At 38.1% G+C, this 15,719-nt stretch overlaps 2 protein-coding genes across 2 annotated transcripts; one reads left to right on the top strand and one right to left on the bottom strand.

The window, feature by feature from the left end:
• The first annotated feature begins 5,491 nt into the window (after positions 1-5,491).
• Positions 5,492-9,405, top strand: LOC125213050 (putative serine/threonine-protein kinase PBL17). Its single transcript, XM_048113404.2, has 6 exons — positions 5,492-5,885; positions 7,195-7,487; positions 7,690-7,825; positions 7,947-8,083; positions 8,275-8,398; positions 8,740-9,405. Exons 1-6 carry the CDS (start codon positions 5,813-5,815, stop codon positions 9,285-9,287), a joined length of 1,311 nt encoding a protein of 436 aa, XP_047969361.1. The 5' UTR covers positions 5,492-5,812; the 3' UTR covers positions 9,288-9,405.
• Positions 9,406-9,560: 155 nt separating this feature from the next.
• On the bottom strand, positions 9,561-15,206 carry RPN13 (regulatory particle non-ATPase 13). The gene is made up of 14 exons (XM_048113405.2): positions 15,130-15,206; positions 14,393-14,469; positions 12,087-12,179; positions 11,851-11,910; positions 11,708-11,746; positions 11,525-11,599; positions 11,377-11,443; positions 11,200-11,281; positions 10,936-11,051; positions 10,811-10,834; positions 10,624-10,718; positions 10,464-10,547; positions 10,253-10,307; positions 9,561-9,983 (listed from the first exon to the last, which is right to left on the bottom strand). Exons 2-14 carry the CDS (start codon positions 14,414-14,416, stop codon positions 9,853-9,855), a joined length of 945 nt encoding a protein of 314 aa, XP_047969362.1. The 5' UTR covers positions 14,417-14,469; positions 15,130-15,206; the 3' UTR covers positions 9,561-9,852.
• Between the last annotated feature and the right edge of the window lie 513 nt (positions 15,207-15,719).

Here is a 15,719-nt window from a genome sequence, read left to right as displayed (position 1 = left end):
TATATTTTTTTATGGCACACAAAGAAATAATTAAAAGAAACCATTAATCAGCCCAAATTTATAGTATTAAATTTGGTTGTGAAATTCATGAACTTATGTGGGGAATTTTCCACAATTAGAAATTCCGACAAAAATTGAGAGAAAATTTTTAACTTAAGTTAAAGCAAAACAAAAGGATGTCGTTTACACTAATAAAAGTGACGATGTTGCTTATATTGACCAGTTTATCCTTCAACAAAATCTGGCATACCACGTCAAACTAGGGGTGAAATTAAACTAACGGAAAATTTGATATAGAGCAGGGGTGTCGAAACGGGTAGCGGGTAACGGGTATTCCCGAACCCGATCTGATACCCGCCGGGTAACGGGTACCCGATACCCGATAGAGTCGGGTAACGGGGCAGGTTCGGGTATAACTATTTTGGGTTTTGCGGGTATCGGGTACCCAATACCCGCTCGGGTATACCCGTTAGTCCCGACATACCCGATATGTATATTAATATTTTATAATATTTTATTTTTAATTTTAATACTTGCTGATTGGGCTGACTTAAAAATCATAATGTAAATTTTTATTAGTAATATATTACAAACGTATTTTTAAGTTTTTAACTTTTAATTAGGGTTAAGTATATTTATCTTCCGTCTTTTCTGATTCAACTGCATTCAACTCCTTTCTGGTAACATGAAAATTTAAAGCAAATATTTCAATTTTTTTTTAAATATAAGTTTCTAATTCCTTATTTACAGACTACAATATGTAAACAATATTGAAGGTTAAGCATTTTAACTTAAATTTAGGAAACACACGAAAACAGAGAATCAAAGATTACAATTACATTACATGCTTCATCTCAATTCTCAACAAAATTAATTAATAAAAATAAAGGGTTAAGTGAGAGTCTATTACATTCAACAAGTAGTATTTTAAAAAAATATTCTAAACTATACAAATAAATAAAATAAAAAAAAAAAAGAAGATTTGAAAGAAAAAAAATTGGTTTCGGCTCAGGTACCCGCGGTGTCGGGTGCGGAATACCCGACTCGGGTATCGGGTAATACCCGATTCACTGCGGGACGGGTATCGGGACATAGTTTTCGGCCAAAATCGGGTGCGGGTACCCGAGTCGTCGGGTGCGGTACCCGCGGGTACCCGTTTCGACACCCCTAATAGAGCATAAATTCATAATACTAGCAATTAAATTTTAAATTCATAGAAAATATCAAATTTCGATCAAAAACTTTAGTTTGAATGGAAAAAAGACAATATATAGCACGATGAATAGCCTTTATTTAAACTGGTGAGAGATTGTTTGTGCCCCATAGTGGGGACAATCATGGGCCATTGTCGTGTCTTGTTATGGGCACAATCGTGGCCCACCACTTGTACTAGCGTGTTCTTAAAGTTTCGAGTGTTATAGTACTACTTAAAAAGTTGTTTTTTTTTATAAATCACCTTAATTGAATCGCATTCCTTCTCAGGATTTTTTAGATTCATTGATATGATATAAAGATGAAGAAAAGTTCTGAGATGAGAAGGGTTACACAATTTGCAAATTAAACCAAATAATTTCTTCTTATTTTGCCCACGGTTAGTCTATAAAATCCTATCATGATCAGAGTTTTGCACTCCGCCATTCAAATTCATTGAAATACTTCAGCCAATGAACAACTAAACAATCATATTTGTCTATATCAATTTATTGATAATTGAAATGAGATGACTACCTAGAGCATGAAGCTGAGGTTGCAACTTTGACTTATAAAACCAAGGATAAATCGATTGAAACATTAATGATATTTGATTTGTAGTCCATCCCGAACTTTAATCAACAAAAAAAAGTTCAAATTTGAATTTGTTTGTAATGATATGCAACCGTAAAATCATACATGGAGGAGGCAGGCTAAAGGTGTCCACTATACATAGCCGGGCCAAGCCACAAAATGTGGCCAGGCCACAAAATCGTGGTCGGGCCACGAATGCTCATGTTTCCCACTATAGTGGACATGGCCAAGCCACCAAAAATTTAATTTTTTCCATTTTGTTTATTTTTTAATTCTACTACAATAATAATTGAAAAAATGCATACGAACTAAAATTAAAACAAAATCTTCGTTGTATTATACAAAGGGGTAAAATTATACAACGAAAATTCTCGACTTCTAATAAACTACTTTCCCAACGCATATCACGCTCTACGCCCTCCTCCCCTACGATTCCAAACCTCTTCTACCATATCAGCCTGCAGTGTCGTATGTGATGTTTCCCTCCGCATATCGGCGAACCGTTGGATCAAGTATGCATCACTACGCGGTACACCCATCTGCAGTGGGGCGGTTGCAACACCGTGACTCGTACTTGCACCCTCTTCCGGTGCCCAGTTCTCTGTAGAATATCCTTCGTCCTCTATTATCATATTATGCAATATGATACATGCATACATGATGGAGGCGACATCATTTTCGTGCCATTGTCGAACCGGGCACCGAAGAATGCCCCATCGCGATTGGAGGACACCAAAAGCACGCTCAACGTCCTTCCGAGCACTCTCTTGTTTGGCCGCGAAATAGGATTGTTTCAGCCCAACCGGCTGCCGGATCGTCTTGACAAACACGGGCCAACGAGGGTATATCCCATCAGCTAAGTAGTATGCCCTGTTGTACTGCGTCCCGTTGGCCATGAATCTGACCGTCGGACCCTCACCCCGACACTCATCATTGAAGAGATGGGACGAATCTAGTACGTTGATGTCGTTGTTAACCCCGCGACACCAAAATAGGCATGCCAGATTCGCAGTCGGTAGTCAGCAACAGCTTCCAGTATCATTGTTGGGTGTCTTCCTTTGAATCCATATGTGAACTGCCCCTTCCAAGCAACCGGGCAGTTCCTCCACTCCCAGTGCATGCAATCGATGCTGCCCATTGTTGGGACTACCGCAGCGGAAGACACGGAAACCAAACAGGTCCTAGAACGGATCTATTTAGGTGATTATGCATTCGACTCCAATTTCATGCAATTAACATAGATCTATAGATATAACATCAAATAAACACATAATCATGCATATTCGATGTAGATTTGATTGTTACCTCATAATCCATCATTGGATTGACATTGCTAGCTGCACCACCCGGAGATCCTTGATTTATCGACCATGAATCTTCCAACCTATTCCCTAGTCCTTGATTCTCCATCCGTGTGGGCGGATCTTAGATAATCAATAATAGTCTTGAAGAGATCTAGGAAAACCCAATCACAAACTCAATATTGTCTTGATCTAATCCTATGAATTAGGATAGAACAAGAACAAAACAAAACCCTAATTCTCCCACGTGCCAAGGCACGAAAACCGAGGCAAGGAGAGAGAGAGAGAGCCGGCGACGGCTTCTAGGGTTTAGGGAGGAGTGTTGTGAATGAATGGTATGCTAGGGTTTCCACATTTCATCACTATTTATAATGGACTTGTTGGGCTAGGTTGGGGATCCATGGAATGACTTAAGTGTTGGGCTCACCCATTAGATAAATTACTAATTAAATCAAATGACCCATGATTTAATATATTATCAATGGAATATTATTTTATTCCACTAAAGAATAATATTGCACTCCCACTTAAATCACCAAATTACAAATAACTTGGGTCCATTTTATTTTATAATATTTCCCGCGTTTAAGATTATCTTGATCCATCAATTTAATTCTTTTGTCTGCTATGTGACTAGAATTAAATTAATTCTCCAAAGAGTTTTTCTAGTTTGAAACTTTATTTATTATTCGTGGAATAAATTCCAACTGCGCAGTTTTCTGAATAATAAATACCTCTTTCAAACACCTCTTGGGGATCACCCCTTAGGGATTTAATCATACCACACTGGGCACGCGAATTCTATGAAATAATATTCCAATACCTTCATGTTATTCAATTACTACCACCCAAGATATCATGAACTTGAGTTACGTACAAACTCTCACATATTGATAAGTCAAAGTGGCGTTTGATTGAATAAACAATATTGATATTAATATCATAGACTAGAAAATACTAAACTTTCTTGAAATATATTCTTTCAGTAGATAGCAATAAAGAATACATTTCGGATTAGATCCTTTCAGTGCTTTACCACACCGGTGTTACTAATCTCATCTTAGGTAAGAGAGAATTATCACAAACACCGCAACCGTTCCAATAGGTAGCCAAAGCCTATCTAGGTTGTGAATACGTTTTTCTTCTTACTAGATCTGGCCAAGTCCCCTACTGGAAAACTCATGAGGAGATTCATCGAATTTCCCTACTTGACCTTCTTAGTAAAAAGCCTTAGACTTGTTTATCATATTTCAATAATAAACTATTTATATTATATTATTTATTCTCATAAATAGGTAAACAAGTGGATGTGGCGTTTCTCGTATACATGCACAAGCTGACTGTACAAAGGCATGTACGCTCGAAGCATCTTTTAGTATACAAACCCCAACACCCATCATCCCCAGAAAATTATGCACTCGCTCGTGCATATCTATCAATATCTGCCACTCATCGGCATTTGGCTTCCGTAGATACTCCGGGCCGAAGATGGTCTGGATACAATTACAAAACTGCCTCAGCGCCATCAGAGCAGTTGTTTCACCCAACTGTAGGTATTCGTCGAACATATCAGCGGGTTCGGCATAGGCAAGCTGCCTAATTGCAGCGGTACACTTCTGATATGTCGACAACCCGGGTCGGCCGGTAGCATCATTGCGCAATGTGAAGCACCTGTACCGCTGCGCCAATGTATTCGCTATATGGATGAATAGCCGTTGCGACATTCTGAAGCGGCGACGGAAAATCTCTGCTGGGTAACGGGGGTTATCGCCAAAGTAGTCTTCTACTAACCGATGGTGTGCCCCGACATGGTCACGCCAGATGGTCCGCCGATGATAGAACGGGCGAACGAACGCCGCCGCCGCCTCCTCCTCTTCTGCTTCTCGTTGCACCTCCTGAACGAGTTCATCGAACTCCCTATCCACCAATTGTTGGAACTCATCGCCGGAACTCATTTTTCAAAAGTATAATTGGTGATAAAATGAAAAGAGTGGAGATTGGAATGGTGTAAAAAATTGGGGAAAGTTGGGTATATTTGTAGAAGAAATTAAAAAACAAAAAAAAAAAAAAAAAAGTTTCAGAAAAGGGGAGCTGCGGCTGAGCCGCGGCTCGTGGCCGGCACTATAGGAGGGCCGCGGCTCGCGCCCAAGCGCCGCGGCTCTAGTATAGTGGACACTCTAACAGCATATGAGTTAAACGAATGTCATCTACGTGTCTATTTGTAAACGGCGCCGTTTGGTTGAATCAAAATTTAAAACTGCTCTAGGGACCAAAATATCATGATTTTTACATCTTTTAATTTTTATAAGTCAAAGCTCCACTCTGGCATCATGCTAGAAACAATAATCTTTGGTAGACTTTGTAGGGCCAAAGGCAATCTTGTTTGATAGTACTACAAAATTCTTCAAGCATTATTGAGTGAGGCATTGTGAATTCCGGAAAACAAAAGATCGTTACTTTCAAAAACCATCCCCCACTAGTAAAACAACAGTTAAATTCGCAACTGTTAGTTTCATTTTTTTCACCGCCCCCTTTCCTTACCTGATTGGTAGATTCATTTTGCCGCCGACCCACTTGGGTTTTTTCTAAAAAAAACTTCCTTTTTTTGGGCTGAGATCGCCACAGATATAGAGAAGGGGGGAAAGATTCAATCTTTGCGTTGAATCCAGTTGTGCAAAATGGTGGGAGCTGAAAATGTGAATCTTGTGTAGTTGGTTTGAGGAAAAATGGGTTCTTGTTTCAGCGTTGAAGGCGATGAGCACCCGCAATCGGAGAGCAAGCTTTCAAGTAACAGAACAGGTTTCTTGAATTTCTCTTACTTCGGTTTTGTTGCTTGTTTTTAGTTGTTTATATCTTGTCATGTGTAGAAATGATTCCTCTTTTTGGGAGGGATTGGGAATTTGAATAGTTTGTGTATGATTTACTTTGCATTTTAGTTGGTTTGAATCGAAGATTCTTGGTTTCCATGTATAGAGATGCTTCTTTGTCTTGGTGAAAGAGAAAGAGGGAGAATTTGAATAGTTTGTGTATGTTTGGAATCGAAGGATCCGAGGTTTCTGTATAGAAATGATTCGTTGTTCTTCGCGAAAGGGGGAAAGAGAATTTAAATAGATTTGCATTGCATTTTAGCTAGTTTGAATTGGAGATTCAAGGTTTCTATATAGAAATGCTTCGTTTTTCTTCGTGAGGGGGGAGGGAAGATAATTTAAAAATAGTTTGTGTATGATTTTCTTAGCATTTTAGTTACTTTGAATCATAGATTCCGAGGTTTGCATATAGAAACGCTTCATTGTTCTTGGGGGTGAGAGAGAATTTGAATAGTTTGTGTATGATTTGCTTTGCATTTAGTTAGTTTGAATCATAGATTCTGAGGTTTCCTTATTGAAATCCTTCCTTTTTCTTGGTGAGAGAATTTGAATGATTTGTGCATGATTTGCTTTGCAGTTCAGTTAGTTTGAATTGAATAATCCGAGGTTTCCATATAGAAATGCTTCCTTTTTCTTGTAAAGGGTAAAGAGAGAATTTAAGTAATCTGTGTATGATTTGATTTGCATTTCAGTTAGCTTGAATCAAAGATTCCTTGGTTTCCAAATAAAAATCCTTCCTTTTTCTTGGAGGGAGAAATTGAGAGAATTTAAATATCACTAGAGTGTGTATGATTTGCTTTGCATCTCAGTTTTTAGCTGGAATCGATAAAACTGATTCCGAGGCTTACATATAGAAATGATTCATTTCTCTTGGAGAGATCAGAATTTAAATAATTTGTGTATGATTTGCTTTGTATTAAAGTTAGTTTGTGTCGAAGATTCCAAGGTTTTTCAAAAACTGAGGATGACTTCGTGTTAGTGTCCAGCAAAGTGTGCGATTGAATCTTATGTTTGTTTGGTTTGTTATCTGAAACTGATGATATGAAACATAGAAATGTTGAAAAGTAGACCTCACGAGTCGATAGAGTCAATCTCTCTTGGAAAAAAATATTGTACTCTCTCTTTCCAAAAACCATAATTATCCATGACTTTGAATCAGATGCATCATGATTCATGGACAAGTATAGTTTCCAGTGAATACGCTTCATTTCGTTTGTTAACATTCTAAGATGCTCATACAGATACTGCTCATTCGAAAGGGGGCTCTGTTGGTTCGAATGGTTTTGTGATAATCCCCAAAAATGTCAAGGATCTACGACAAAATCCGGGGAATGGTGATCTTGACATCTTCACGTATGAGGAAATGAAGTTGGCGACCAAGCACTTCCGGCCCGACCAAGTGCTCGGTGAGGGTGGCTTTGGCATTGTCTATAAAGGTGTCGTGGATGAAAACTTGCGCCCGGGCTATAAGATGACCCAAGTTGCCATTAAAGAGCTTGATCCCGAAGGTCTACAAGGGGACAGAGAATGGCTGGTAATTTTACGTCACGTGATTGCAAGTTAACAACTGGTAGAAGTTTTACTCATTAGCTTACTTTCACAATTCGACATGGAGTTTCACTCTCGATTTAGAGACTGACTAAATTTATTCATTTAGTCTCTCCTATTTCCTATGGGAACTGTAGAGATTCTTCCCTTTATTTTGAGACATCTCACGATGAAGTGTTCACTTGCAGGCAGAAGTTAATTATCTAGGGCAGCTCCGACATCCTAACCTGGTGAAATTAATCGGCTACTGCTGCGAGGGCGACCATAGGCTGTTGGTCTATGAATATATGGCGTCTGGGAGCTTGGAGAAACACCTTTTCTTAAGTGAGTAGCCAAAAACCGAAACTTCTCTATGCATCCTATCATTTGCTTTAGCTGAGCTTCTTGTGACGAGTAATGGAGTATTAGCTAGTGAATAGCTTTCTGATACATCTGCATCTTGTAGGAGTTCGCGCCACTTTAACGTGGCAACAAAGGTTGAAGATTGCTTTGGATGCTGCAAAGGGGCTTGCATTTCTTCATGGAGTGGAGAAGCCCATTATCTACAGGGATTTCAAGACTTCGAACATTTTGCTTGATCTGGTCAGTCGGAGTCTGACGTTGAAATCTGCAGATTATGAATGATTTTTTCCAAAATTTCTGGACTTGACAAAAATCATGCTTGATTCAACTGAAAAGCAACAATGTGAATATCCTTCAGTTATGCAGTTTTGTTTCTATTTTTTATAGTTAACACTAAACTTCATTGCTAAGGTGAAGAAAACAATCTGCAGGATTTCAATGCAAAGCTTTCTGATTTCGGACTGGCTAGGGTCGGCCCCACTGGTGATCAGACACACGTATCAACACGGGTTATGGGCACGTATGGTTATGCTGCTCCCGAGTATGTCATGACTGGTGAGTCCAACAATAGCAGACTTTTACTGTAAATGATCAAGATGTTTATAGCATTATATGCTCTTTATCGGATGTTGGCTTTTCCCCCTAGTAGCGAACGTTCATCGTAAATGCTTACATTTTCGGGTTTTAGCAATGTCTCGTTGTTGCATTGTGCATCTTTCCACTTCTATCATGTAATTTTGCTGTTTAATTGTGTGTCCTATGTTGATGTGTACATCATCTCTAGGGGTTTTACTTCGACTACATGCTTCGATGGTTGAACATTTCTGAACTTGTCGATTGTGTAATCCTTCAAACACTCGATCTTTAACAAGTTGCTTTGTCGTGTACTTGTTCAGGACATTTGACAGCAAGAAGTGATGTTTATGGCTTCGGAGTAGTTCTGCTGGAGATGCTGATTGGCCGGCGAGCGATGGACAAGAGCCGGCCGAGCCGAGAGCACAACCTCGTGGAGTGGGCGCGGCCCCTACTAAACCACAGCAAGAAGCTCGTGCGAATACTCGATCCAAGAATCGAGGGGCAATACTCGGGGAGAATTCTCATGAAGGTGGCCAACCTGGCATATCAGTGTCTGAGTCAGAACCCGAAAGGGCGGCCCATGATGAGTCAGGTGATTGAGATACTCGAGCCCCTTGTGGCTCAAGAAACGAATAGAGGGGAGATGGTTCCGAGCAACGGAGGTGGCGGTGTAACGCTATATGAAGTCCCGAAGACGCCCAAGGAACAGAGTTTCCCCCAAGGCAAGAGCAAGAGCGAGAGCGAGAGGGAAGTGCAGCCTCCGAAGAGCAACGGGAGAAGCAAGAGCGAGCCGCCCAAGGAGTGTGACCTTTACGATCAGTCGCCGGAGGAGTTGGTGCTTGAGAGATCAAACTCAGGTAGACGTTGAACTGCATTTGAATTGTTTGTAAACTACTATTTTTACAAATGCATCTTCTTGCTGCCATGTGTTTTACCATAACTACATATTTTTTGCACCCTTTGTGCCTTAATAAAGTTATTTTACACCGGCGATGTATAAATATAGAGATGACACTACAACGTCCCGAAAAGGAATATGAATCAATTAACTTGGAACATAGAGAGTGCGTCTGAAAAGGAATATGAATCAATTAGCTTGGAACATAGAGAGTACGACGCAACGACGACATGCACAAGAAAATACAGCAAAATCAGAAGTAAATTAAAATCAGAATGGTTTTAGCACAAATACAAGTCTAAATAAGTCACCAGTTTCTGCTTTCAGTTAAATCATATATATAGAGAGAGATATAAGCAATGAAGCATGCAAACATCTTGAAATATATAGGAAAGTATCAAAATGAATTGACATTTTGTGAAGAGACTAATATCTTCAAAGCTGGGCTAGAAATGGAGCAGGGCATCGACATAATCAGCAACGATGTCGAACAAAAAACAGCAGCAGAAGCTATAACCAAAGTGTTAGTCCAACGCTAATGACCTTCATCCATCGCGTCACTTCCTTGACATGTCTGAGACCTCAGGTCACCACTGCCTTCAGCATCATTTTTCTTAGCAACTGAGTCTTCAAGGGCCTCGAGAAACGATGGAACAGTGAAGTTGTCTGCAGGAAGATCAAAAATAAAATTTAATGAAGTTTTTTATAGGAGATCTGAATAAGGGGCAAATTAGGCAGCAACAACAATGTTAAGCATATGCATATATTCTGTAAGGTGGTGGATAGGTTTCAGTTTCCCCGGCGGGGATTTTAAATTTTCCCGGACATTACTCCATTTCTTATGATAATATTGCGACCAAAGAGAACACACCCTTAATCAGATGAAATGGTATTCTAAAAAGCATAAAGAAGATGTGATAGATTTTTATACTTACATTGACTGGGATCTATACCAAACTGGGTTAGATCCACCTGTCCCGTGCGCAACACCTAAAATAAGAAAAACAAGAAAATGAAATGTAACACACACTTGAAAAGTAGCAAACAAGATTATTCTCAAGCCAATTTTCTATTTCATTCGGCGTAAGATGATTATCACAGACAATAAGGTGATTGGGAAAGAAAAAGTGGATAAGAGAGCCTTACATAAGTAAACGAATCTAGTTGTTGGCGGAATGGAGGGCTCTGCAGAAGTTCCAGCAACTCCTCTGGAGTCCACGTTCCTGGTAGCTACGGAGAGAGACTTCTTAATAATGTCGCAGATAGAATGAAACGGATTGCTGAGAGGGCCAGAGTAAAAACTAACCTCAGGTAAATATGACATCAATTCTTTATCTAAGTATAGCTCTTGAATATGAGGCAATAAGAGTTCCGGCCTTAAGATATCACCTAATCCTAAGCCTAAACAACCAGAAGATTAGAAAATCATAAAGTTGAGAGGGGGAGGGGGGTTATAATAACCAAACGCAAAACTTGCAAACGAAATATCATACCTGCATCTGGGTCTTCCTGTGCATCTACATCATGAAGCAAGTAGATATAAGTTTTAATCAGTGAGGAAGTAATATGTAACCTAAGGAAAATTCAATTTTTCATTATATAACTTAATGAAGAATACCTGAAGATCCTATGTTGCTAAGTATCCGTTGCAGATCTGCCAACTTTACAGGTCCTGCAGATGTTACATCACTACTTGCTTCTGCACCCATGCTAGGACCTACCAAATCTCCAGCCCTGTGAAAGTAAATGCAGCACCAAGTTAGAGATTCTCCAACGAGCTCCTACTGATACATGAGGTATTAGTCTGACTCAAATTTAGATAAGAACAGAGGATCTTATCCATGTGAGCTATCACTAAACAGGTTTCTAATGTTAAATATACCTGGATGAGATATCTTCTTCAAGAACCATTTCCGCAGTTTGTAAAGGGACGGAAGAATCTGGTTCTTCATTGACAGCTAACTCTGTTTGACATTAAAGGAGGTGTAAGAAGAACATAGAAACCATGGCCCTTACTTCTGGCACAGAAAATTATCAAATAAGGTCGTAGCCTAAATACCTAGAGGTTGATTCAGGTAGAAATTGACTGAGTTGCATAACTGTGTATCATTCTCGGGTCTGGGCTCCTGAAACAGATAAAAGCAAATAAAATTTGTGAATTATAGACATATTGCGCCCGAATGTGCAAAGGCAACTCATGATTTAACCTGCATCCAGAAGAAGAACTTTCTGTCATCCGTAAGAAACTTCAGGATGTATACTCTTCCAGAAGATTGGTTAACCTGAAAAAAATAGAGACAAAATGAGATATATGCAAATTATTAGAAGAAAAAATAGTTATTGAAGATATCCTCAGGTACGATATTCCAAACAATGACAGAAAGATGTACCTTTTCAAAACCTGCCTCGTCAGGGAAAACAATTTGGTCCTAAATCCAACTTATTAAGGAACACAAAACTAAATATTAGATTGAAAATGGAACTAGTGAACATAAATAAGGCAATCAGTCCAATGAAAGATGGACTAGGATACATCCTCCACTATGTTTAGGGATCTGTCGAGCCATTGGAAATGGACCAGCCCTTCTTCACCCTGCAAAAGGTACACATTGATGATTATTGAAATGATAGAAATTCAAGAATCAAGATGCACCATAGATTCACTAAATCTATTGCAGAGGGCAAAGTACTTAATTTGGGAAGAAAGAATATAAAAGGCTAGAGAAATTATCACGGAGTGTGATGAAAATGAGTTGTTTCTTCTCTTACCCTCCCAATACGAACAAGCCCTTTACGTGAATCAGGGAGCACACGTGTTCCATCCATAAGCATTTTCCCAGCACGAAACTCCAGAAAAATATCCTAAAGCCAGAAGGTAAATCAGTTACATTGATCGAATGAAAATTTGTTTAGTGTACATTTAAACATATAAAAAGCTTTAGCTAGCTTCAAAATAGAAAAAATAGGTTGTCTGGTACAGTTGGACTATAAAGTCTAGCATGTTTTGAAATATATTAAAATTAGAAATTACAGCATCATAGTCAAATTTAAACTCTCATTCATAGATCACCCAAAACTTCATTCATTATCACAACTCATGAAGAGGAAATAATGACATCAAGCTTCCAAATTTTATGATTCTTTCCTTCCATAACTCCAAACAAATCTACCCAGATACTCTTGTCAGACATCAGATATCAGAAGAAACACATGTTTCCAATCCATCAAAATGACTTGGAGGAAAGCAAAAGTTGTTAGAATACCATCATAGTTCGAGTGAGATCATCTAAATATCTGATGTTAAAAATATTTTACTTGTGGAGTGACTGGAGTCAAAGGGAGTAATTATATTATGCTGGAGACAGAATTTGCCAAGCCAAGATTATGTGAATACTGAATAGATCACTCAGATAAACATGCTTCTGAGAAATAAAGTAATAATACAGTAAATGCATTGATGTATGCTTGATTCTAATAGTAATAATTTGAGAGATCTAGGAGTATAATTTATGAAAACCTTTTATCACTAACGAGAAGCTTTTCCACCATATTCTGATTCAAGGATCAATTTTACCCAGATCGCTTGGGCACACAAACTGGATCAACGTAATTGGTGGGTGAACCAATTAATAATAGTGAAAAAGACTGATCTTTACCTTGATACTTATATTCGTTATTTTTAGACAAAATATCGGTGGCTAGGTGGTATGACTCAATAAATATGTTCTCTAGTGTTTCTTAGCATTGACAGAGGTGTAAGAGATATTGTTTTAGATGAAAGGCTCAGATGCGATAAAAATGGAGATGGTTTACAAAATTGATGAGTACGGATTCAGTTCGCCTCTTGCAAGAATATGAAATATGGAATTATATTTGTGGGCTGTGGGCCATGGGCCATAGAAAAGGAATGATCTATGATTTTATACTCTAACGTAAAATATCCCAGGTAGTTTCCATAATTTAAGATTTAAGAACATGTTCTTCATGTTGAATACATTTAAAGCAGTAAGGAACGCAGGGTGATTAGGTAAATCCAGGGTTCAGGGCGCACGCCCCTATGAATCAGGCCGCACCAACAGATGTGGGTCTTCTTTTCCAGCGATGTGCAGGAAGAATTTGAGTCCAATGAGAAGAAAGAATTAAATAAGAAGAGTAAGAGAAGAAATGTTTGAATGTTCATTATTTTTAGAGGATTTGAAGGGATTCTGATCAGATATGAAGGGAAAATATCTTATGAGATTTGAATGTTCATTGTATTTTTTGAGTTATTTTAGGAAAAACAGATTTAATAAGATTCGAAGGCTTTGGGTTTAGGGATTGAAAGGTTATAGATCGCCCGAGCCACCTTGAGGCGATTGCCAGTTGAGTCTCGTGTGCTCCGCTTTTGAAAACATTCATTTAAGTTATGTGTTAATTAGTAAAGAGTTATCTTGATTGCACCTTTCAAACATACTTGGACAGGTAATTGCACACCGAGGTAGCCTACACCTTTTTTACCTAACACAAAAAGTATTGTTGCAAATTCACATGCCCATCCTAATCCTTAGATCAAGATCATATCACAACCACAACTAGAATAATTATATTTATAACTTTATACTGCACCAAGTTTTTGTATCTCCCAAATAGTTAACTGAAGTATTAGCCAAACAAATGCAGAACTCTAGTAAACTACAAACAAGCAAATTCTCAAGAGAAACTCAAGAACTATATGTTACATCAGCATAAAAATTAACATAAGCATTGTCCTATCTATTCAAATTTGGTCAACAATGATATAGCCTTCTCATCACTATATGAAATAGCATTGCTTGGTTTTAAACGCAACTTAATAAGGACAAAGAAGAATACGATTCACACAATTTCAAAGTTAACATGTTACCAAAATTTCAAGCCCCCGACATCAGTCTAGTCTAACTGAATGTTAATCAACATTCAACAGTATAAGTCATAAACTGATAAACACAAGGTACCAACCCCGACACTACAAATTCCCATGTACACCGTCAGAAATTAACATAAACACTGCCACAGAAGCAAAATTACATTGAATGATATGGCAAGATTACACATACCTGAATATGTGCGAAAGAATCCATGACCAGAGCAAAAAACCTTGTTTATATCCCTCAGTATATTTCTTTTATAATAACTGCAATCAGAAAACAAAAAAGATCAATTTCAACTAAGAGTCATTTTTTTCAGAACCGGGATCCACTGCCATACAAGTTTGATGCAAATTATTAGTACTTCCATTATGAGCTTAATCTTTAACCAAGTGACTGGGTGAGCCTGCCCAGCATTGCATAACCCCATCAAGATGCAGCCTAGTTCGCTACCTAGCAACTGTTTAAACACTGTGCTTTATGAAATTGAAATACCAGACTATATTCAATTTCCCCCGTTAATGCTAATTCTACTAATTGTGAGATTGATTAGTATAGGAGTCTAAAATTCAAGCTATTAACCTCACAATTAATCAGCCCTAAACCTAACCCAAACACAAACCACTGCATGAACAAAATTAATTCTACTCAATAGACCCCAATTTATTCACCCCACACAAAAAAAAACAAATTAACGAGGGCAAATTGATGATATTATTCAATCGATTAACATCACAAAGCATTGTAATAGTTCAGCTCTTGCAGAAACTAACGCGCGTCATCTTACAATCAAGCAGAAATTGCTAAAATAGTTTCAAGATTGTAACTTTAATCATTCAAAATTGATTGGATTCTTAAAACCCTAAACATTCGAAGGGAGATTGATTAAAAGTAGCTGGCGGAAGCTGAATTCATCGATTATTTACCTGGTTTGGCTGTATGCGAGCAAGAGAGAAAGCGAAAAGAAGAGCAGAGGAGAGAGAGAGAGAGAGAGAGAGAGAGAGAGAGAGAGAGATTTAAATGAGATTCTGAGCCGACTTTGGCTGGGCCAAGTGAACGGATAATTGGGCTTCTGTAGAATCCAATTTATTTTCACAGGTCAAATAAGGTTATAATTTCTCAAGAAATTCAAGAGAATAATATTTACATTTTGCAGGAAGATAATTTGTAAGTGTTTGCTCAGACTTTATGAATGCAGATTTTAATAAATTGTCGAATAGAGGAGTACGTCGTGCTAATGTGCGTCCATGTCTCATGGTCGAGCGCCGATGAATACATTGAGTTAACCATATGGCTAAAAGCAATGTTTTAAAAACCGGACCGGTGAATGAAACTACAAGACTATTGGTTCATAGTTCAACTGATACAATCTGGTAGACCACTGGTCCAACCGGAATACTATATTATATAAATAATTAATTATAGAATAGTATATATAAAGTATAAACTATAATTAATCATAAATTATAAAAAAAAAAATTAAACCATGAATATCACATTTAATGAATGATTAATA

The sequence above is a fragment of the Salvia hispanica genome, chromosome 3, assembly GCF_029641045.1.
Source record: "Salvia hispanica isolate PSC_SH4W2 chromosome 3, Shi_PSC_v1, whole genome shotgun sequence".
In the NCBI taxonomy this organism is placed as follows: domain Eukaryota; kingdom Viridiplantae; phylum Streptophyta; class Magnoliopsida; order Lamiales; family Lamiaceae; genus Salvia; species Salvia hispanica.
Note: the sequence above shows the minus strand (reverse complement) of the source record. Positions and strands in the feature narration are given on the sequence as shown.